Source organism: Osmerus mordax, chromosome 15, assembly GCF_038355195.1.
Source record: "Osmerus mordax isolate fOsmMor3 chromosome 15, fOsmMor3.pri, whole genome shotgun sequence".
Lineage (NCBI taxonomy): Eukaryota > Metazoa > Chordata > Actinopteri > Osmeriformes > Osmeridae > Osmerus > Osmerus mordax.
In genome coordinates, this window is record NC_090064.1 from 2941409 (window position 1) to 2965539 (window position 24131).

At 42.0% G+C, this 24131-nt stretch overlaps 1 protein-coding gene across 1 annotated transcript; it reads right to left on the reverse strand.

Annotated features, from left to right (window-relative positions):
* Positions 1–683: 683 nt before the first annotated feature.
* Positions 684–9019, reverse strand: klhl40b (kelch-like family member 40b). The gene is made up of 6 exons (XM_067251431.1): positions 7732–9019; positions 7357–7517; positions 3080–3187; positions 2728–2913; positions 2484–2633; positions 684–1168 (listed from the first exon to the last, which is right to left on the reverse strand). Exons 1-6 carry the CDS (start codon positions 8878–8880, stop codon positions 1024–1026), a joined length of 1899 nt encoding a protein of 632 aa, XP_067107532.1. The 5' UTR covers positions 8881–9019; the 3' UTR covers positions 684–1023.
* Between the last annotated feature and the right edge of the window lie 15112 nt (positions 9020–24131).

Here is a 24131-nt window from a genome sequence, read left to right on the forward strand (position 1 = left end):
AATCAAAAAAGTGTTTTCTCACAGTACTTGAACAAAGGTTTTCATATTCTATGTGTCCCCTGCTGACCCAACTCTGATGATATATGTTTGTCATTGATTGATCCTCTACTTTACAAAATAAACCCTTTGGCCTAATTTCTCAAACAAAGATTAGGCTTTGTCTAGAACTACACTACTTCAGTGGAGCAACTCCATGTTTTTGTTTAGCACTTGGCATCTGTGTCTTTGAATCTAGTTCAAAGTCTTAGTTAGCTTTGGTGTACATGTACCATGTGTAAGAGGTAGTAAACTATGTCAGCAGAATGCTAAATTAATACAATACAAGGACAATAGTGTCTAGAGGTGCTAATAACATTAGCTGTATTTTCTGTATTGATTCGTGTTTTTTGTCTGTAACACAGGAGAGCATAATGGAATCATTTCATTATCAAACAATAAATATATATTATTCCATCTAGGCTTGTACTAGTTCTTTATGAAAAACAATGTTGATGGGAAAGTGTTTCAAATACTTTAAATTCATCCCATGTTGCCATGTGTAATGAAAGGGACTTTGCTTAATTTTCCTGGATCATTTTAGTAATATGCAGACAATATCAGCTGACTGCTTAGTGTATGTCGTATCTAGTACTCACCTCAAAGGTAAAGACATTTTAGAACAAAGGGTCACACCTATGACCTGCAATATTGTATGCCTCACTTTAATTTGTTTTGTGCTCTGTATGGTCATTGATGGTGAAATATAAGAACATCCAATTTAATTCATGAGAAATGCAAACAAATATAAAAAGCCTGCTTCACATCTGTAATGAATGCAAAATCAAGCAACAAATGAAAGGTTGTCACAAATGTCACTTCCAGTCACATAAATGAACATCAGATTAATGTATCTGCCAATAATACAGTAGATGAAACTCTGGCACTGAAACAGTCCAGTTTGTAGTTTTCACATTACATGTTATCACCCAGCATTAAGGCACAGATACTAGTATCTGTGTCTCTAAGTCCCTCTATTTCAATATTCTAGGCAGGTGATAAGCCAGTTGAAAGAGAGGATCCTATCTTGGTCAGACGCAGGGTGTTGAGACGGACTCCCAGGATGGTGGCACCTGAAGCGTACTGGATCTCTCTCAGGATACCATTCCACTTCCTCTCGCCCTCATCATACCTGTTGTGTGGAGGAAGACATGTCAGTGTCACATTTAAGGTATAAAATGTATTGGAATTCCCACTCAACCCCTCATAGGACATGCAGTGTGGGTCAATGCAGTATGGATCAAATCTTTTATTTGTTGTGTGAGTTAAAAATTGATTTCATTCCTACTTGGCCCCTCAACTGTCCTATGCTTTGGTTGAGAAGGCTTCATAAATTTGTAACATTTGGTTTGATATATACATTTGTATACAACATTTTTGTACTGTATTAGTAAAAGCATTTTACAATGCTGCACTTGAGATATGATATTGCTATGGTTGCACTGTCATGTCAGAAGAATTCAGAAATAATGTTGCTGAGATTATGTTATTGTTGCACTGCTTAACAAATGCATTACTATTATTATGATGTTCCTATACGTCACTTGGATTTAAGTATCTTCTAAATGAATAAATCAGTGCTGTCAAACGATTAAAATATTTAATTGCAATTAATCGCATTAATATCATAGTTAACTCGCAATTAATCGCAATTAATCTCACATTTTTATCTATTCTAAATGTCCCTTGATTATTTTTTCTCATTTTAATTCTCTTATCAACATGGAAAAGTGGATCTGCTTGCTTTGTGCAAATGTTTTTTTATTGAAAACAACGTTGGCATACTGTAGTGTTCAATTTCACACTAACATTTTCACTTGGAGCAGTCTTCACACTTCGAGCAAATAATCTCTCACACAATGTAACACTGTCCATCAATAAAAGGGTGAAAAAAATACTTTTTCACACAAACAGAGAATTTGTATCAGCTGTGTGCTCAGCCATCAAGTGGTATTTCAGACTGCAATGATAGCTCGGTTCACAACGACAAAACACACAGATCACTTGTTCTCACTCTTGGTCTTGTCAATAGAACCGTTTGGCAACTTTTTAAAAGTAAACTTTCCATTCAGAATCTTATTGGCATCCATTTTGGCGTCTCACGCTCGCTATCCACTCAAAACGTAATGTTAGCCAACTACTCTTTGGCTGGCTCGCAAACAAGTGTGTGCGGCGTGCCTGTTTTTTTGTTTCCGGTCTAGCTAGATCCGGTGTAGTGTTGTAGTTTTTCTAATGTTACTAGTTGTTGCAACAGCATGTGAAACAAATTCTGTTAATAACGTGTTTAACTGATATCACTAGAATAAATGTAAATGTAAAGTTATACATACTGTAGTTTCTTATGTTGTCCCTATCTTTAATATATTTTGTATTAATCTCTTCTTTCTCCAGTTCATAGACAGATCAGTTTATGAAGTAGAACATTTTATGCTTAATGTGTTTCTCACCTCCATATATCAGTCATCTCATTAGGGAGGAACTCTTCACTATTTTCAACAGGCAACATTGCAAAACCACCCACAGCATAAAGTGTCCCGGCCACAGACACCAAGTTTAGAGAACTCCTCTCCTGGGGGAAGGGCACAAAATCTGACCACCTGTGAAACACAAACACACACACATGCTATATATAACTCTCATATGTATTATAGATTTGTCAGTTTGGCTACCTAAATGGCTGTCAAAACTCACTTATTGGAAGCAATGTCATAGACTTCGATTGTGTCTGTAAGTCCTGTGTTGGTGACACCTGTTGCCACATAAATCTTGTCCTGGTGGAAAGTTGCCCCAAAGAGGGAGCGGGCCAGCTTCATCGGTGCAAGCTCCGTCCACTCAAACCGTTTGGCATCATATGCACACACTGTTCTCAGGCATTTCCTTCGCAAAGAACATAAGAGTCATGGTATTAGCGTAGATTTTAACTGAAACTATAAGACAAAACTTGTTTCTGTAATAAATAAAATGTTTTAATTCTATCCTGGAATGAAAATTCAAAAGCATGAGATAGAAATGTTAAAAACACATTGCATGACGTTAAACTCACTTGCTGTCTGTTTTTCCTCCAATCACATAGATGATATTGTTATGCGATACAGTTGCATGCCCATAAACTGGGTAGGGCAGGGAGTCCGACTCTCCCCATTTGAAGGACCTTTGGGAGAAAGAAATGTACTAATGCTGAACATATACTATAAGGTATTGTAGCATAATATATGCTCATGATTGTGAGACAGAGGAAACGTTTTGACCACTGTAATAATGACACTGTCATTTACATTTAGCAGTTGCTCTTATCCAGAGCGACTAACATTAAGTACAAGGACATCCCCCGAGGCAAGTAGGGTGAAGTGCCTTGCCCAGGGACACAACGTCATATCGCACTGCTGGGAATCGAACCTGCAACCTTCTGATTGGTAGCCCGATTCCCTAACCGCTCAGGAAACACAGGAAACACAAGGTCTCCAACATGTGCCATCTAGCTTTTCCCTTGAGATTTATTTTAAATAAAATCCTCTACTTTACATATCCAATGCACTGAGCTTTGGCAATATCTTAACTAGATAAAGATAGGGTTCAGGCCTTCACGTCACCATCAGACAATGTGACACATGCTGGTACAAAAGGTCCAAAAATGTCTTACGCACTTTGATGCATAACCTTTTTTTGTGTCATATTATGAAAGTTAGAGTTTTGGAGACACTATCATAAACAACATTTGTAGGATAACTGAATACTTTCTTACAACGTAGGCTTGTTTTCTTCTTTGGTTTTGGGGCATGATCAGGGTTCAGATTGATTCTCATCTTTAGGTTCGTTAGTTACAGTACTGTTACTTAGTTTCAGTCAAGCCAACCCATAAACAAAGACGTGTGGTGTTTGTTTACTGTGAGGTTGCTACTGTGGCAGATGCTAATTATTTCCAAATACCAAACTAAATATAGCTGCAATCAGCAATGACAGATTAAATTATTTTTAAATGGACAAACTAGGGTTAGGGTTAAACCATCCTGGTCCTAACCAGACTCTTGTACATTTCAATGGTACAGAGTCGGGGATCGCTCCGTTGACAAGCGTTAACTTCCTTGAAGGCGGGTACTCTGTTGAAGTTTAAAACTATTGGATCTGCCCAGAGCCATTCTGGATCTGCCATAACCAATCGCTAGCCAACTCCTTCAGCACTAACGGAGCTAGCTGGAAAATCAAACTTTTCCAGAACCCCGTGAGGAGGAGAGCCACAACATCATGGACACCAAAAAAACTCAGCAAAGACTGTTCTTTCTCCGGCTTTAACTTTTGGATATTCGGCAGCGTTGCCACAATGGACCGAATGGCTTCGCTTGCATCTTTCTCTGAAATACAACTCAAACTAGCTCACGACATCAACGTCATCGTTCTCAGCCACTCCCTCTGTTCGCTGATTGGACCGGTAAATAGTTTATTTGAAAAATCCGACTAATATGCCGAAATCCCAGACCTAATACAGAAGCAAAATGAAAATTGAGCGAAAGTACGTAGGAGGGCAGAGCCAGGCTAGGATTAAACCCCACTGACGAAGGAATCCTAAAAACTGGTCTTTTCAACAGAAACCAAAGTAATAGTTACACAAATCCTGGATTTTATCCTCCTACCCTTGAGTTATAAATTGCCATCACTACTGATTGAGCTACGGCCACTGCTGTTTATGTTGAGGTTCTGTTTTTGCATAAAAAAGAGATGGCTAGCATTACTAGGGCCTAATTTGGCCCAAGTTCATATATCAAGGTGACATTTTGCACAGTACTTCAGAGTGATGTCATCTGGAAGCCTGTTAGGTTTGAGAAATCATCAGTCAAAATTGCAATAATATTATAGGCACAAATATTGAGACACTGTGAACATATACATATATCTCTCTAATACAACTTTGGGGCATGGCCTATAGCGCCATGTATGGGCGAATGTGTCCCATTTGCGGTGTGGAAGTTACTCGTAGCTGAAAACTTTATACCAGGAGAACTTGAGGGATTGGGCACTTTAAGGAGATAAGAATAATAATAGGAATACTAAAAATAACAATAAGGTTCCCCCTGATGGAGAAATCCAAAATATTAATAGACACGTAACAAATATATTGCTTCTGGTAAGATATTCGACAATGGAAATAGAACAGACTCAAATGAGTCTTATGACTTATCTTGGAGTAGCCTATCGTCATCGTTGACTGGCTAGCTCTCGACACTTCAGGAATTTTACTGAAATGTAGATATAATAGAAATAAAAAAAACTTTCTGTCACATCATTGTACTTTAATATGTAGATGCACACCTAGATCAAAACATTCTGGCTTAAAAATCCAATTGTGGTATCTCGGGAAGTTTTGGTAACTAGCCAGGGGGGACCAATTATCAATCGTCCAACCACGTATCGAGAAATGTCGGAGGTGCTTCAGAAAGTGGGTTTAAGGATAACTAAGTCAGTCAACCCAGGGTTGTGGTTTGAACTCTGTGTTAACCCTGATTTTTTTGGGTTAACCCCCATCAAGTTTGGTGCAGCTCAAGACATATGCTGTCAGGGTTGTGACCCTTTGTTGGCCACCAGAGGCCCTCGCTGTGTTTTCTTGTTTTTGGTTCTGTTAATCTGGTCTCATTATGACATTGTTTTCACCTGTGCCTTGTTTGTTCTGTGCTTTTTAAGTGGCTTGGATTCTTAGTTTTGTGCTTAGTTTTTCTCTCACATGCAACAGGGTTAGAGTTCCTTGGTTTTGCTTTTTGACTATCTGCTTTTTGAATATAATTTCTACTGCCAATAACAGGAGTTAAGACACTTATTTTTGGAGGCTGCTTTTGGGTCCACACTTGGATTCTGACATAAACTACACATATGGTTTGATAGTGTTTGTGTGTTTTAATATCAAGTTTGTTCGTTATCTGCCGCTTGTCCGGGGGTCGGGTCACGGGGGCAGCAACCTAAGCAGGGAGGCCCAGACTTTCCTCTCTCCGGCCACTTCCTCCAGCTCTTCCTGGGGGACCCCGAGGCGTTCCCAGGCCAGCCGAGAGACATAGTCCCTCCAGCGTGTCCTGGGTCTTCCCCGGGGCCTCTTCCCAGTGGGACGTGCCCAGAACACCTCACCAGGGAGGCGTCCAGGAGGCATCCTGATCAGATGCCCGAGTCACCTCAGCTGGCTCCTCTCGACGCGGAGGAGCAGCGGTTCTACTCTGAGCCCCTCCCGGATGACCGAGCTTCTCACCCTATCTCTAAGGGAGAGCCCGGACACCCTGCGGAGAAAGCTCGTTTTGGCCGCTTGTATTCGCGATTGCGTACTTTCGGTCACTACCCACAGTTCGTGACCATAGGTGAGGGTAGGAACGTAGATCGACTGGTAAATAGAGAGCTTCGCCTTTCGACTCAGCTCCTTCGGACCAATGCAGAGCCTGCATCACTGCAGATGCCGCACCGATCCGCCTGTCGATCTCGCACTCCATTCTTCCCTCACTCGTGAACAAGACCCCGAGATACTTGAACTCCTCCGCTTGGGTCAAGATCTCCTCCGCGACCCGGAGATTGCACTCCACCCTTTTCCGGTCAACAACCATGGCCTCAGATTTGGAGGTGCTGATTCGCATCCCAGCCGCTTCGCATTCGGTTGCGAACCGCTCCAGTGAGAGTGTATTACCGTAATATCAAAGTAAGAGGCTGTAATTTGGATTGAAAAAGTTCAGTATCTTTCAAGGGGGAGTTGATTTAAGACGTACCACATTCAAATAACCATATCTCCCTCAAATATCAGATTTCTATGTATGAAACATAATTTGAAAGCTTACAATTTGCAATGATCTGTAAAAACCTGAAGAATTACCATGAATAATATGCAGACTAAAATACTAGCACCTGTCACATTTTATTGGAATAAAATCTCTTCAGTATATACAGTATTCGGGCTCTAAAAACATACTTTAAGTTTATTTTTCCAGGTTAGTGATTAAACTAAAATGCTTCTTCTCCACTGCATGGCCTACATTTACTTGCTATCATAGTAGGGTAGGTAAGATTTGAAACCTTGATGCTGTAACAAGTTGGCCTTGTAATTTAATTTAATTAAATTTGCAATGTTATTAAATATAATTTTCATTTAACTTAACTTAGTCCTTTCTTGCTCTGATTTAACCTTTATTGTCAAATAACTGCAATTCCAGCATGTTTGGCTAGTATTAATACACTGTTTAGCTCACCCCTCTTCCTTCCATTAGATCAAGGGGCATAGTTGTGGTTATTAGGTCAACCTGTTCACAATTTTTGTACAAATTAAAATAAACATTGTACAAACAAAACCAGTGAACTTACTGTCTGTCGTAAACCAGGACAGAGTCCAGAGTTTCATCCTTCTCTTTTAGTTCTTTCCCTCCGACGACAAAGATGGAGTTCTCTGCTTCAGCCAGCCCAAACAGAAATCGTTGAGCGGGAATTGGGGGCATACCCAGCCAATCAGCACCAACAGGGTCATACTGGAACATCAGCAGGTCAGATATATGTTGATGATTAACATTTTATTGTATCTTTTACTTGGTGTAAATGCAATAATTAAACACAAGCATTCACAAAATATACAGGTATTTTCTCTTCATTCTTAAAATGTTTATACATGCCTAGAAAAAGAGAGAACCTTTACAAGACAACAGAAAACTGTATAATATAACTCATAGCTTTGAGGATGCATACCTGTAAGAAATAGGAGCTAAGTGGGTTCTCCTTATTTTCATCATCAAAGAACAGTCCTCCTGCTACAAAAATCTGGTTTTCCTTGGTGACCAAGCTGGTATGATTTTTAGGGACCTGCGTGGATAGTGACGCCACATAGCAGTCATTTCCTGTAGGGTCATAGGCCATGGCACCTGTCTCACTGATCATGAACACCAGGTTCCTAAGAAACATGCCAAACCGCAGGTTATCATTTAGGATGCCTGGAAGTAAATCCTCATCCGTTTCATCCTCTTGCTCTTCTCCCTTTACTCCCTCTTTCCCTTCTCCAGCATTATCCTCTTCTTCGGATTTCTTCAGTTTCATTTTCTTGGTCTCTGGCAGATTTCCTGCACGGGCGTCCCTGACAAGCTGAATCTTCTTTTGGATCCCAGAGTCAGAGCTGATCCATCCATTCTTTTCTACTGTCTCTGTAAAGTACTCTGGAGTGACCAGACACAAACGCACACAGTCCAGTAGTCCTGGAAGGTCTTTCAACCTATTCTTTTCATCTTCAGCCACCCACCTCATCAAGGCTTCGTATACATTCTCTTCTGTCTCCACATCCAGTGTATCTGATGTCAAAATGGCTGCCAGTTCACTAGCACCCAGCTGAAGAAAGTCCACGTCTCGTGAAATGAGCTGAAAGCGTTCGCAAGCATAGTTGCGAGCAGAGATTGCCAGACGAGGGCAGTCCAGCATTAGACCCAGTCTAAAGATGGCCAAGCAGTTACTAAGGCTCAGACGCTTCTGGAGGAAAGACACACACACTGTGAAGATGGAGGGGATCTGTAGTAGGTTGGCCACAGAGAAGATTTCTTGGACATTCTGCTCATTGACATTAATGATGGAGGTGTACAGGTAATTCAGGATCAACCCCATGACACCAGGCTCCACGTCATCCATAACAATCTCTTGTTTCTTGCTCTCCTCCACGTCAGACAGGAAGAAAGCACGGAAGTAGGAGCTGCAGGCACAAAGGACCAGACGGTGACAAGGGTACTCCTTGTCTTTGATCCTCAAGACACAGTCCACTAACTTGTCATTCTCCAGTAGGTTGTATAGGCCATCCTGCAACAGGGTCTGTTGGTACATCCTTGGCTCCTCTGTGGGGTCTATAGGCAGAGCCATTGTTCCAGGCCAGGAGGAAGCAGGCTGAGAGGTGCTATAGGGATTGAGGGGTCTTCTGTGGTTCTCTGTGAGTCTACTGTGGGGACTGCCCACATTAGAAGACTAAAGCTTGGGCTCGCTGACTGTCCAGCCAGGAAACGATTCAGGGGCACAGTTAAGCCCTTATTAGCCCAAGAGAAGTGAACACAGAGGTTGGTGGATTTCCTCAGCTGTCCCAACCCCTCAACCATGCTCCAACTGGTGGGTTATTTATACCCTCAGTGTGTGCTGTGGAATTCACTGTGGGACATGCCTTCCACCTCTCCAACCACTAGACAGCTGACAGGCTGCTGCAAGGGGAATACTGAATGTTCATCCTGCATAATTTAGATTATTTTGGATCTAAGTCTGTACTGCAGACTCTTTGAATGAGGTAAGCTTCTAAGTCAAGTATCCAAGTAAAAAAAAAAAGAGTTCAATAGCCTATGCTGCAAAAAGCTAGAGAGAGATAGAGAGACGGTATAATCCAACTGACAACTCAATACTGAACACACTGTCCTTTTCTACTCAGATCCGATTCGATTCCGTATTTCATTGACACATCACATTTATATGCTTCATACTGATGACACATTTCTTTTAATTTGGGCCTTGCCATGACGCATGTATTCAACTGGTGTGAGTACTTCTAAGCAACCTACAGTTTCCAGTGTTTTTTCTATGCAAGCCATTCTTACCACATCCTATGCAAACAGTTTTAACTGTCATACAGAGACACTGTCTCAACCTTTAGCAAGCAGTTATAACACATCTTATCTAAACTACACATCAGCAAGCAGTTGCTAATCCATAACAGAATGGAAAAGAGTTCTAAAAACATAATGCAAGCTATTGCTAATCCATCCTGTCTAAATACACATATGCAAGCAATTTCTAACACATCCTATGCAAATACACATTTTATCTAGTAAACATTTTGTTACTGTGTGGTACAGAGTGGACCCAAACGCAGCACAGATACAATTAGGTGATTTATTGGGTGTAGTCCTGAGTTGTGGTCTTGTTTGGTGAATCAGCAGGTCGGCAGGCAGGGACTGGGTTCAAGGATGATGATCCTGGGCACAAAGAAAACAGGTTTACAGAAGGCAAGTGAATCAAGCAATGCTTGAGGGTCAAAAGCGCATACTACCACAGTAGCTGTGACAACGATCTGACGAGGAGTGGTTGGAAAGCTGGGTTGAAGTATGCAAGATGATGAGGTAATGGGCGGCAGGTGTGTAGGGTCTAGGCAGGATGATACAGGAGAACCAGCAGGGTGTGTAAAAGGGACAGGGACCAGGCCGTGGCCGTAACAGGATCCCCCTCTCAACGGTTGCCACCAGGCAACCCACCAGGTCTGTCGGGATGCTCACGGTGGAAATCCCAGACAAGGGCAGGATCCAGTATGAGGCGGCGGGAAATCCAGCAGTGCTGTTCAGGACCGTATCCCTCCCACTCCACTAAATACTGGTATCCACTTCAGCGACGGCGCACGTCCAGCAGTCGCCGGACGGTGTAGGCAGGATGGTAATCAATGATGTGGAGGGGCAGTAGCCGGAGGAGCCAGCACGCTGGTGGAAACCGGTTTCAACAAAGAGACATGGAAGGTGGGGTGAATCCTCCTCATAACGAACGGCTGGCCCATATTAATTACGTGATATGCCTTTGTTATAAATCGTGCAATAACACGATGGGCATCTACATTTAAATTCCTGACCAGCATAGTCAACGGCCTGGAAGATGGATTGTCAACCATCCGCTTAGCTGTCACGCAAACCAGGTGCTGTCTGCTACTGCTAGCATGGCTGGTCAGGTATTGTTTAATTTTTTGTCGGTGCCTCTGTAAAATGTAAAAATATACTACAAACGACACAGTGCATTCCGTTTGAGCTCGTAGCTCTACTTTGCTGCCATCTTCACATTATTGTCTCTCGCCAGTTGTTAAAAAATGTATCGAGATTAGAGAATTACAATTTGACAACCACTCGTCACTCCTCAATTCTTGATTAGCCAACTGTGCGCCCCACGAGCTGCAAAGTTATTTATGCATTTAGCAGATAGCAAAACATATGAAGGATGTTAACTTTTACAATGCAAATTTTTTTTATCAATAATTTGCAGTGGCCCGATCGGGCCAGTGAGTTGCTAGTTTAACTGTCCCAACGTTACTTTTTACTGGCCCCGGGCCATCGTTATTGTCGAGCCCAGCAATCGTAAGGCCGATGAGGAGGGAGTGTGAGAGCTTGTTGTTTACTGAACATCTCTCCTAGATCGTGGTAGACATGGGGGACTGAGGTTAAATCAGGAGGTTCAGTGGCTGGTGGAGACACAGAGACCCCTACAGGAGCGATGATGGACTGCAGGCAAGATGAGTAACAGAAAGAGCTCCAACTCTTTACCTTGCCAGATGTCCAGTCGAAGTGGGGGTTGTGTTGTTTCAGCCATGGCTGGCCAAGAACAATAGGAGCATGGGGAGAGGGAACTACGTGGAATTGAATAGTCTCCCGATGGTTTACAGAGAGTATCAGACAGAGGGGTTTAGTGCGGTGAGTGACTCTGGCCAGAAGCATCCCATTCAATGCGTTCGCGTCAAGAGGAGTGGTTAATGGCTCAACTGCAATGCAGGCCTGGGAGACAAGAGAGGCATCTAGAAAATTCTCATCTGCTCCAGAGTCTACTAACGCTGGCAAAGACAGAGACTGGTGATTCCAACACAGAGCGGCTTCCAGCTGCATTCGCGGCCTGGTGGTTTGGGGAATGCTTCGGCCCGCCAGTATCCCCACAGTTACTGACGAGCCCCTCCTTTTGGCCGAACTGGACAGGATGCTTGGAAGTGGCCAGCTTGCCCACAGTAGAGACACTCACCAGCCTGCAGTCTCCGGGAGCGCTCAGCAGGTGAAAGATGGGCTCGACCCAAATGCATGGGCTCTTCTCCAGTTGGGTTAGGGTTAGAGTCGTGAGTAGCAGAATTCTGTCCAGCGCGGGAAGCATAGGGTTCGGAGATACTAGCCCTCGGAAGGTGTGGATGGGAAGTGGGAGAGGACATGGACGGTTGCCGGCTAGCTCTCTCTCTCTGGCGTAGCTCATCCTTCAGCACCTCGCTAAGCCCGTTCCGAAACGCACCCTGGAGCGCATCATCATTCCAATCGGACTCAGCTGCTGCGATGCGGAATACGATTGCGTAGTCTGCCACACTACAGGATCCCTGACGGATGGTGAAGAGTCGTTTAGCAGCCTCAGCTCCTTTCACAGGGTGGTCAAAAACGTTCCTCATTTCGGAAGTAAAAAACAAATATGAGGAATTGAGTGGAGACTGGCTGTCCCAAACAGCAGATGCCCACGCTAGCGCGTTCCCCTTCAACAATCCCATTAGGTATGCTATATTAGACCTATCTGTAGAATATGTTGCAGGCTGCTGCTCAAAAACAAGGGAGCGCTAGATGAGAAAAGACCTGCACGTTCCAGGATCTCCTGCATAGCGCTCAGGTGCTGGCACATGTGGCTCTCTAGGAGTAAGGGCTGGCTGGTCTGAAGGGGGTGTGGGAGGTTCTGGAGGAGGCAAGTGGGAAGAAAGGCTGTCCAACTGGCTTACAATCTGGGCAACGTTAGCTATGAGGCCTCGTAATGCGTCCATCAATTCCTGGAGGGCTTGGCTGTGCTGGCCCACGAGAGCACCTTGGCCCGCCAGAGCATGCCGGATCTGGTCTGCAACTGCTGGGTCCATGCTGGTCAGATCGTTCTGTTACGGTGTGGTACAGAGTGGACCCAAATGCAGCACAGATACAATTAGGTGATTTATTGGGTGTAGTCCATGATCTGACAAGGAGTGGTTGGAAAGCCGGGTTGAAGTATGCAGGATGATGAGGTAATGGGCGGCAGGTGTGTAAAAGGGACAGGGACCAGGCCGTGGCCGTAACACATTTTTATTCATTATTTCTCCAAGGTACATTCAAACGAAGGCTCCCTAAGGATCCTTCGACAGGGGCTGTTACTGTGTCCATTGTTTTTATATTCTATGGTTTTTACTGACACAAGAGTGGGTCATTTACCTCAACCTTTACTAAAGCTCCAGCTTTAGTAAATGTGAATATAGTAAATATGAAGCTCCGCCCCTCGCTGCCTACCTACGACCCAGATAATGGACGCTACGTCAAGCCGAACAAAACAGTATAGAATTAGAATTTGTTTGTTCAATAAGTGAAACGTACAGATGCATATAAATGAAATGTTCCCCTGAGCTGTAACAGGAGTAAAAATGGACACCAGAGACAGCAGACAGTGAGCTCTCCAACTACTTCTAGCACATTAGCTACCATTTCACCAAAATACCATCATTCTACACCGAGTAGCCTAATATCAAGTTAGCGATTTGCACTAACTCATAGCAGAGATACCTCTGGAAAAGTTATCTAGTATAATTATAACAAGCACACAGAACTGAGTGATGAACTGCTGGCGGCGGTGGATGGTCCAGGTGCGACCGGAGGAGGAACGTCCGGGAGGGCAATGCTCCGTAGGGCTCCACGCTGCAAGAGAAGCCCTGTGTCCCTGAACCCCATCTGTCTCTGGTCCATGTTAAAATGATCCGCCATGAAATGGTCACTGCAGAGGTGGCTGTTGGAGTTTATCCGAAGCTTTCCATCAGCGTGGCACAAAATCAATCCACCTATTTTTCCTTTCCTCATCAATAGGGAAATTAAATAGCGTTGCAGCGCAGCTGAAGTTCTTGCATCCAGGGAAGATGCAGTTGCGGGTGGAGGGAGACATCCTGTAGCTAGCTAGCTAGCTGATGTAGGCTACAATAACAGCCCAGCAGGAGGAACCATTCAGTAATCTGACGTAGATGGGTCAAAATTACGTAGATCGGTAATTTTTTGGCTCCGCCCATTAAAACCTGATCTGAAAACGGAAGAATAACTGTTCTACGGTCTAAGCTCCACATTTCAGTGCGACAAAGTTTTCGCGCTTTGCACATGCTTTTAGGAACTCATTTGACACGTATATAATGTACTGAGAAGCAAATCATCAATTTGATTTACAGGATCTTTAAGCCTTGTGTTATCTTCGGGTCATTCTGACCCATCAGTCATTGTGACCCACCGTCGTATTGCGACAAATTTACCGCATACAAAAACAAAGTGAAGCATTTTCTTTTAACCGTTGGGCTGTCTCAGACCCCCCACATTGCAAAGGTTAAAAGAAAATTATTTTTATTTGTTTTTGTATTGGGTAAAATTGGGCAAACACAACGATGGTTCGTTATGAACCTTTGGGTCATGTGACCCGAAAGCAGCACAAGGGTTAAGAAAGTTTTATTGCTTGTGGCCGGCCCTCAAGGAGACAAAAACATCACATGCCATCGTGATACAAAGTTTGTCCGCTAGCATGTTGTGCTAGCAACCTATTTAAACAGAACCGCTCTTGACAGTTATTGGTTAAAACAAAGGCATGCAAATGTCCCATGGCTCTTCTTTCATTGGCTCTCTTGCATAGACCTTGCGTGCACGCGTCATCAACCCTAGTTGAATCTCTGGTTCTGGTGTCGTAAAAGCTCAACCCCCCAAACATCCTCTCAGCCTTAGACCGAATCCCAATACTCTGTCTTACCCCTATCCCTTACCCCTAGCCCTTAGTTTACCCCTATCCCTTGTGTCCCTTGACGGTTACGTCATCTAGCACGTATCGATGTCTCCAAAGCAAGTAGTGTTATGCACTGATATCAAACGAAGTTAGCTGCTTATGGAGTTTAGTTAAACCTGTAGACATGCTAGTCAGAGAAATGCATGACTGTTGTGCAAATCAGCAATGTAACATTAGCGTAGCAAACTAGCGATTTTTTAAAACGTTTCAATTAAGAACATGGTTGCAAATATATATGTACAGGACTGTGTAGAGCACAAAACACGACTGTCGTAATTTTTTATTCAATAATTTAAGCCGAAAATATTACATTTATCGGACTCTGGATGATCTGGCCGCCATTGTTGCCGTCGCGCAGTATTCACATACCCCTAGGTTTCAAGTAAGCTCCTGTTTTCACTTGGTTTTAAGGGGTGTATACCCCTTCGTCTTAGCCCTACCTGCTCAAAAAAGGTATTGGGACACCACTTACTCTCACGTGAACGTGCAAAACTAAGGTATAGGGGTAAGGGGTAGGGGTAAGACAGAGTATTGGGATTCGTCCTTAGTCTGTAACAAATGCTCACCCTTTCCCCAGGTCAAGATAAGGGCCCAGTATGTTTACATAAGCCTAGAGTTAATTCAGGGGTAACCTCTCTTTGCACACAAAGCTAAACACAGTATCATTCTTATACAGGATAAAAAGTTACATGACGTATTCCCACAAAATCAAGCTATACAGGAAGTGTCTATGTTGTTCCGATATGCTGAAAAAAGTTCTCAATAGAACATTCAGATTCCCAGTTAGTGACGATCTGCTTCGATCTGCTTAACCCTCGTGCTGCCTTCGGGTCACATGACCCAAAGGTTCATAACGAACCATCGTTGTGTTTACCCAATTTTACCCAATACAAAAACAAATTAAAATAATTTTCTTTTAACCTTTGCAATGTGGGGGGTCTGAGACAGCCTAGCTGTTAAAAGAAAATGCTTCACTTTGTCTTTGTATGCGGTAAATCTGTCGCAATACGACGGTGGGTCACAATGACTGATGGGTCAGAATGACCCGAAGATAACACAAGGGTTAAGTATTAATTTATAATATGTAGTGCCATAAGGGGCTGTGATATCTTGGTAATTATGGCTATTGCCTCGAGATAACCCCAAATATGTGATTAGTAGGGTATTGTCTACTATGTGCCCAGGGTAACCAGTTGTTTTAGATAAACCCCCAAAACATGTTGCCTGAATGCCAAGATAGTTAATAAATGTGGGTCAGAAAGGAGCATGAATAGCTCGCATTGTAAAGCAGCGGACTAATTGGGTGTGCTCAAGCCTTCGGCGAGAGCACAACCTTTGTTCTCTCACATATATATATATTTTTTTTTTTTTCTTTTTTTTTTTTTGCCCCCCTAAAACTCAGTCAATATTTGGCCTACATAGACAACGTAGGTGTCAAAAGTTTTGTCTTGGTAGCGATTGAGTTGCTTCTATTGGAATTTACGTTCCGTTGCATGGTTTAAGCTTCAGTTAAGTTTTTGTGGCGAAAAGTGAAGCTAACGGTGGCTAATTTGCTAGCCACAGTCACTGACGTTACTAACGTCACTGCGTCACGAAAACACGCTTGACTACCTTTGCCAGAACATTCGTTTAGCATCTGTTAACTTGGGGGATAGCTAGGCTAACTATAGCTTTACTGCAAGGCAGCTGCAGAAACGCCACAAGAAAAGAGGCTGAAGTATTAGCATCATGACATTAGCCTGTGTTTCCCGGGCAACACATACTACAGTGGTCTATGATGTAGCGTTATCTGTTTTCAATCCTTAAAATAAACATTCCTCACATATACATTTTCGTTGTAGGATTTATTCTGACATTAGAAAACGATTTGTTGGTGAAATTACCATTACCTGTGGTTTCAAACCAGTGTAGCTCACTGCAACGCTGTAGCTTACGCGAGACACACTACAAAAACATCTAGCTACAGTACACAGCTGTTTAGGAAGTCAAACGGCGACAGAAAATGTTCGGCACTCCCCTTACTTAAATCAAAAGTCTATCTAACTACTAACCTGAACTTCATTGCCACAGCCTAAACGTTGTCAATCTATACATGAAAATAATTAATTTCAGCCTAAACCGTACAACGGAACGTTAAATCCAATTCAACCAACGCAATCGCTACCAAGACGAACACAGCAGTAGTCTAGTACTGTACCGTAGTAGTACAATTTTCCGGGGCAGCTTCTCCACACAGGGCTATATCGCATTTTGCATTGTTACTGACAATGATCGCTACCAGTGAGCTTTTTATGAATGAGCAATTTTCCACTAAATAAATGTCAAGCTTATTTACGTTTTGGGGGGCATATTTTCAGTTAGCAGATGGTACCGTTTGAATCGCGATTCCATCTTCTACTGCCGGGTAACGTCGTAGAATAATCTTCAAAGGGGTTGTTTATTCATGAATGAATGCAATGAGTAGGCTAAATGCCTGAAAATATCATGAGAAGGGAAAAACTTAAAATGACGTTTAAATCATAGAGATTAGGTCAATTTTTACACCGGTCTGCACTAATGTCACGAAAACACGCGTGACTACCTTTGGCAGAACATTCGTTTCGCATCTGTTAACTTGGGGGATAGCTAGGCTAACTATAGCTTTACTGCAAGGCAGCTGCAGAAACGCCACAAGAGGCCAGGTTGATAACTATTTACTCATTTTACTTTGTGATATGACACACAATTGTGATGTGTAATGTACAATATAAGCTGATATTATTAAGGAAGTACATCTACTTTCGGAAACAGTAGTCTACTATTTCACTGAAGTATTAGCATCATGACATAAGCCTGTGTTGCCCGGGCAACACATACTACAGTGGTCTATGATGTATCTGTTTTCAATCGTTAAAATAAACATTCCTCACATATACATTTTCGTTATATGATTTATTCTGACATTAGTAAACGATTTGTTGGTGAAATTACCATTACCTGTGGTTTCAAACCAGTGTAGCTCACTGCAACGCTGTAGCCTACCCGAGACACTAGTGTGAGTAGCTAACAAAAACTCCTCAGCTGTTCAAGTCAAACGGTGACAGAACATGTTCGGCACTCCCCTTACTCAAAAGTCTTTCAATAGTTGAAACAATCTGACTACTAACCTGAACTTCATTGCCACAGCCTAAACTTTGTCAATCTGTTCATGAAAATAATTAATTTCAGCCTAAACCGTACAACGGAACGCTAAATCGAATTCAACCAACGCAATCGCTACCAAGACGAACACAGCAGTAGTCTAGTACTTTACTGTAGTAGTAGAATTTACCGGGGCAGCTTCTCCACACAGGGCTATATCGCATTTTGCGTTGTTACTGACAATGATCGCTACCAGTGAGCTTTTTATGAATGAGCGATTTTCCACTAAATAAATGTCAAGCTTATTTACGTTTTTGGGGGCATATTTTCAGTTAGCAGATGGTACTGTTTGAATCGCAATTCTATCTTCTGCCGGTAAAGTCGTAGAATAATCTTCAAAGGGGGTTCTTTATTAATGAATGAATGCAATATGAGTAGGCTAAATGCCTGAAAATATCACGAGAAGGGACAACTTAAAAGGACGTTTAAGTCATAGAGATTAGGTCAATTTTTACACCGGTCTGCCAAATGTATTCGTTTTGATTCAGCCTGTCAGCTGCCTCTTGCAGGGGAAATGAGAAGACATCATATTTCATTCGACACTTCACTCGTATTTTGAGTTGTAAATGAGCAGCAAAAAAAAGATGCTTTTAAATCTATGTAATCTTTATAAATAATAAGTAGGCCCGATGCATTTTTATATAAAATATACAGACCCCTGTGCAACCGACGCAAGCAAGCACACCCTACAATTTCCCCAGAAATTGTATCCTCTCTAGTTATATGTGTTTTTGCTCTAGTGTGATCAAATCCCACTTCATGCGAGCTTGCAAATGTTTTATTTTCTTAGTCTACATTTATTTTGTTGTGAATGGCTGTAATGTAGTGCTCACTTATACTTTCATATTCGCCGCAGCAAATATGAGATGCGACTTGAAAATCGGCAGTTTGTGAATTTGTGACGAATCTGGTGATAGAGGCAGACGGCAGCTGCTGCTGTGAGGTGAACACACAGCTGGCATGCTTACGGAAACCAGTTAGTGTGGAAAGCAGTTGGGCAATAACACCAGTCACGGGACCCCCTACTAGCAGTTTCTTTACAATTTAATATTTCACTCGATACTCCACCAAAAACGTCCAGGATCTTGTAGATATGAGCAAGCTGCATCTAGCCAGCGTCTCGGATTTGTTGCATGGGGTGTGTTCAAACTTTATTTTTATTGATAATGTGAGCTCAGTTGGAACTCACATTATTGCCGTTCGCCTCAGTCACGCTCTTTCACTGGCAGTCTGATTCATTATTTATTGTGGCCGGATACAGAGTATGGAATTCTGTTTGATTCAAAATTTAATAAATAGGTAAATAAATCGATAAATACATAAATAAATATGGCTATGAAATAAACCCTGAAATTCAAAAATATGGCAATAAATACATAAATATAGCATATTGGCTAATGGTCTGGCTTCACTTCAGATCTCACTAAATGGTAATACAAGCATGGCATAACGCTAAAAAGTTATAGCTAGTGTGGAAGAAATTGGGATTTCCTGTGTGCTAACATTATTCACTAATCAATAGAACTAGTCATTGGATACTAGTTAGTACGTTCTCATGTAAGCTTGCTATTAATAACAGTATATTGTGTCTGTGTCAGGGTTAATAGATGTTCGGGGTCAGGAGAAAGTACTGGCTAAACGTTGCTTGTCATGACTACAAGGAGAGCTCCAACTATGAACTCTCTAGTCTGTAGTGATGGGAAGTTCGGATCATTTTACTGATTCGGTTCTTAGAATCTCGTTCAGTAAAATGAACAAATCTTTTTTCGAGTCATTCGTTCATTTCAGGGGGGGGGGGGGACACGTCATATTCTCATGTAGGTTAGTGCATGACATGTGCACCAGCAGATACTATTTTAAAAGAAATTCCTGCATTAAATAATGTATCATGACAGTTTGTATGATTTGGTCATTTATTATCACACTAGCATTTAATTATCACTGCAAACAATTACACTGCACTAAACTGTAAGTGTAAATGTAAAGTGAAAATAACAAAACCAGTCAGTATGATGACTTGAGCGAATATCATTCACGTCTTACTAAAACAGCAGCCACGCGAAAGGGAATGAGTAAACTGTTTCCTCTACTAAAAAATACAATGCGGGTCACGTGAAAAAAGGATCCAAAGACTCGTAGAAAGACCGAGTCAGAAAATGAACGAATCGTTCGTTTCCTCCAGTACAGAGCCTATGCAGGTCACGTGAAAAATTATCCAAAGACTCGTAGAAAGACCGAGTCGGGAAATGAACGAATCGTTCGTTTCCTCTAGCTACCACTACGCAGGTCACGTGAAAAATGATCCAAAGACTCTTAGAAAGACCGAGTCGGGAAACGAACGATAGGAAACTACTACAGAGCCTTTGCAGGTCACGTGAAAAATGATCCAAAGACTCGTAGAAAGACCGAGTCGGGAAATGAACGATAGGAAACTACTACAGAGCCTTTGCAGGTCACGTGAAAAATGATCCAAAGACTCGTAGAAAGACCGAGTCGGGAAATGAACGAATCGTTCCCTCTAGCGTTTCCTCTAGCTACCACTACAGAGCCTGTGCAAGACACGTGAAAAATTATCCAAATACTCGTACCCAAAGACCGAGTCGGGAAATGAACGAATCATTTCTGTTTACTTGGACGAGCCTATGCAACAGTCCCAATGCGCGGCCACGAGAAAATGAATGAATCACTCTTTGAGAGGACTCGTTACTTATTTTTTTTATTGTAGTCTTCTCAAAACACATCTAGAACAGGGTTCTCAAGCCTCACACGCATTGACCATGAGACACGCATTTCAACCACTTCACACGCTCACACGCCACACCTTGTATTTCTCACGCTGAGAAGGCAACTCAAACCTGCTAATGTTGTATACATTAATGGACTAGGCGCAGGCACACAAAATGAAGTTTCCTGCCACCAGCACGAAGCCTATCGTTTTCCCCTGTGTCAAAGTGTATAGAGTTCTTTGCCTGTGTAACAGTCTCGGCCACCGTGCGTTCGTTACTAGGCGACATCGATGCGCAAACACACGTAACAGTCTTGGTCACCGTACGTTCGTTACTAGGTAAGCAACTTAAGGTGCGTTCGACCTCATGCAGAGCCGGTGGCGCTGACAGCCGGCGGCAGCCAGCTGCTTTGAAGCTGAGAGTGCCATTGGCTGCTTCAAGTCAGCTGGGCTGCAGGCAACGCAGGCACTGCATGAAGTCGAACGCACCTATAGAAGCGCAAACACACGTGATGGAGAAGGTAAGTTGGAAGAAAGCTTGTATAACATATTTTATATCTACTCCAGAGAGGCTAGAACATTTGGTAATATAGCCCATTTTTGGCGAAATGATTATCGATAAAAACTTTACAACTACTTTGCAACCAGAAGCTTTGGCTCAGTTTGGCTGGCTTAGGCCTACGTTATCTGAAACTAAGGGAAATGTTAAAGGGTATGGGAATGACTGAAGATGTATTTCTTCATTTATTTCAAATTATATACTATATTAATTAGTGCTGTCAAACGATTAAAATATTTAATCGCAATTAATCACAATTAATCGAAAATTTTCAACTATTCTAAATGTCCCTTGATTTCTTTTTGTCCCATTATTTTTTCTAAATTTAATGCTCTTATCAAGATTTAAAAGTGGATCGGATTGCTTGGTGCAAATGTGTTTTTTTAAATTGAAAACAACATTGCAATTGCCTGGCTTTGACGAGGGGGCGGAGAATTCGCATCAGCTGTGTGCTTGGCCATCAAGTGGTATTTCAGACTGGACGTGCTGCGATGATAGCTCAGTTCACAACGACAAAACACACAGATAACTTTGGTCTTGTCAATGGAACCATTTAGCAACTTTTTAAAAGTAAACTTTCCATTCAGAATCTTATTGGCATCCATTTCGGCGTCTCGCGCTCACCATCCACTCAAAACGTAACGTTAGCCTACTACCAGAGAATGTCTAATATGTCTAAACAGGCTCTGCTACTACTCTTTAGCCGGCTCGCAAGCCCAAACAAGTGTGTGCGGCGTGCCTGTTGTTTTGTTTCCGGTCTAGCTAGCTCCGGTGTGGTGTTGTAGTTTTTCTAACGTCAGTAGTTGTTGCAACCGTTACAACAGCATGTGAAACTAGAGAGGGTACAATTTCTGGGGAAATTGTAGGGTGTGCTTGCTAGCGTCCGTTGCACAGGGGTCCGTTTTTGAATGACATTTTTACAACTGATATTTCTGTATATTTTATATAAAAATACATACTTATTATTTTTAAAGATTACTACATAGATTTAAAAGCTTTTTTTTTGTGCTGCTCATTTACAACTGAAAATACGAGTGAAGTGTAGAATTAAATATGACGTCTTCTCATTTCCCCTGCAAGAGGCAGCCTCAAAGCTGAATCAAAACGAATAAATTTGGCAGACTGGTGTAAAAATGGACCTAATCTCTATGACTCCTTTTAAGTTTTCCCTTCTCGTGATATTTTCAGGCATTTAGCCTATTAATGAATGAATATTGCATTCATTCATTAATAAAGAACCCCCTTTGAAGATTATTCTACGACGTTACTGGCAGTAGAAGATGGAATCGTGATTCAAACAGTACCATCTGCTAACTGAAAATATGCCCCCAAAAACGTAAATAAGCTTGACATTTATTTAGTGGAAAATCGCTCATTCATAAAAAGCTCACTGGTAGCGATCATTGTCAGTAACAACGCAAAATGCGATATAGCCCTGTGTGGAGAAGCTGCCCCGGTAAATTCTACTACTACAGTACCGTACTAGACTACTGCTGTGTTCGTCTTGGTAGCGATTGCGTTGGTTGAATTCGATGTAACGTTCCGTTGTACGGTTTAGGCTGAAATTAATTATTTTCATGAACAGATTGACAAAGTTTAGGCTATGGCAATGAAGTTCAGGTTAGTAGTCAGATAGTTTCACCTATTGAAAGACTTTTGATTTAAGTAAGGGGAGTGCCGAACATGTTCTGTCGCCGTTTGACTTCCTAAACAGCTGTGTAGATGTTTTTGTAGTGTGTCTCGCGTAAACTACAGCGTTGCAGTGAGCAACACTGGTTTGAAACCACAGGGAATTATAATTTCACCAACAAATCGTTTACTTGTAATGTAATGTCATAATAAATCCTACAACGAAAATGTATTTGTGAGGAATGTTTATTTTAAGGATTGAAAACAGATGCATCATAGACCACTGTAGTATGTGTTGCCCGGGCAACAGAGGCTAATGTCATGCTAATGCTTCAGTGAAATAGTAGACTACCGTTTCCGAAAGTAGATGTGGGCCTACTTCCTTAATAATATAGCTAATATTGTACATTACATTTCACAATTGTGTTTCACATCACAAAGTAAAATGAGTAAATAGTCACCCTGGCCTCTTTGCTTGTGGCGTTTCTGCAGCTGCCTTGCAGTAAAGCTATAGTTAGCCTAGCTATCCCCCAAGTTAACAGATGCGAAACGAATGTTCTGCTACAGGTAGTCACGTGTGTTTTCGTGACGTTAGTGACGTAGTGACGTTAGTAACGTCAGCGACTGTGGCTAGCAAATTAGCCACCGTTAGCTTCACTTTTCGCCACAAAAACTTAACTTGAGCCTAAACCATGCAACGGAACGTAAATCCCAATAGAATCAACTCAATCGCTACCAAGATGAAACTTTTGACACCTAGGTTGTCTATGTAGGCCAAATATTGACTGAGTTTTAGGGGGGCAAAAAGAAAGAAATAAAAAAATAATAATAATATATATGTGAGAGAACAAAGGTTGTGCCCTTGCCGAAGGCAAAGCACACCCAAAAAACGACAAAGTTTGTTAGGCCAAAAAGAACGTTAATCTCGCAATAAAGAAATTGACGCCGTTAAAATGGGTTTGCGTTAACGCCGTTAATAACGTGTTAAACTGACAGCACTAGTATTAATAGTCTTTCTAGTTAGTGATATCCAGAGTGCTCTGGATATTATTTCTGTAATGTTTCATATCCTGTCAAAACATAGGCCTACATTAAATCTTACTCCAAGCATTTGATCAAACTTGAGGACCCTGTCTAAAATAATAAACTCATTGCAAGGCAAGGATGTGGCGGCAGATGACAGGTGTAGGAAAACCCGGAGGGCAGACACCAACACAAAAGAGAAAAACTGGTGATGAAACCGAAAATGAAGAGGAGACAAAGAAAAAGAAAAGACTGTTTAACGAAAATTGCTGAGTGGCTAGTAACTTTGGAAAACCACTAGCCACAGTGGCTGGCGAGCCCCTGATTGAAATGTCTGATATGTAATCTCAAGTACCAAGTGACTATTTTGCCAATGTAATAAAGATGGTCATTTCCTTCTATTCTCTAACTGATATACAATGCTGTATGCAATCTGAATAGATCTGTCCTTATCCACAGATCAGTGAACAATAATTA

Excerpts from the sequence above, each read along its gene's own strand:
- klhl40b (XM_067251431.1), bottom strand. The coding sequence starts at position 8,880 with ATGGCTCTGCCTATAGACCCCACAGAGGAGCCAAGGATGTACCAACAG. Across the intron at positions 3,188-7,356 it reads GTCCTGGTTTACGACAGACA|GTCCTTCAAATGGGGAGAGT; the intron begins GTAAGTTCACTG and ends TTTCTCCCAAAG. Across the intron at positions 2,634-2,727 it reads TATGACATTGCTTCCAATAA|GTGGTCAGATTTTGTGCCCT; the intron begins GTGAGTTTTGAC and ends TGTGTTTCACAG.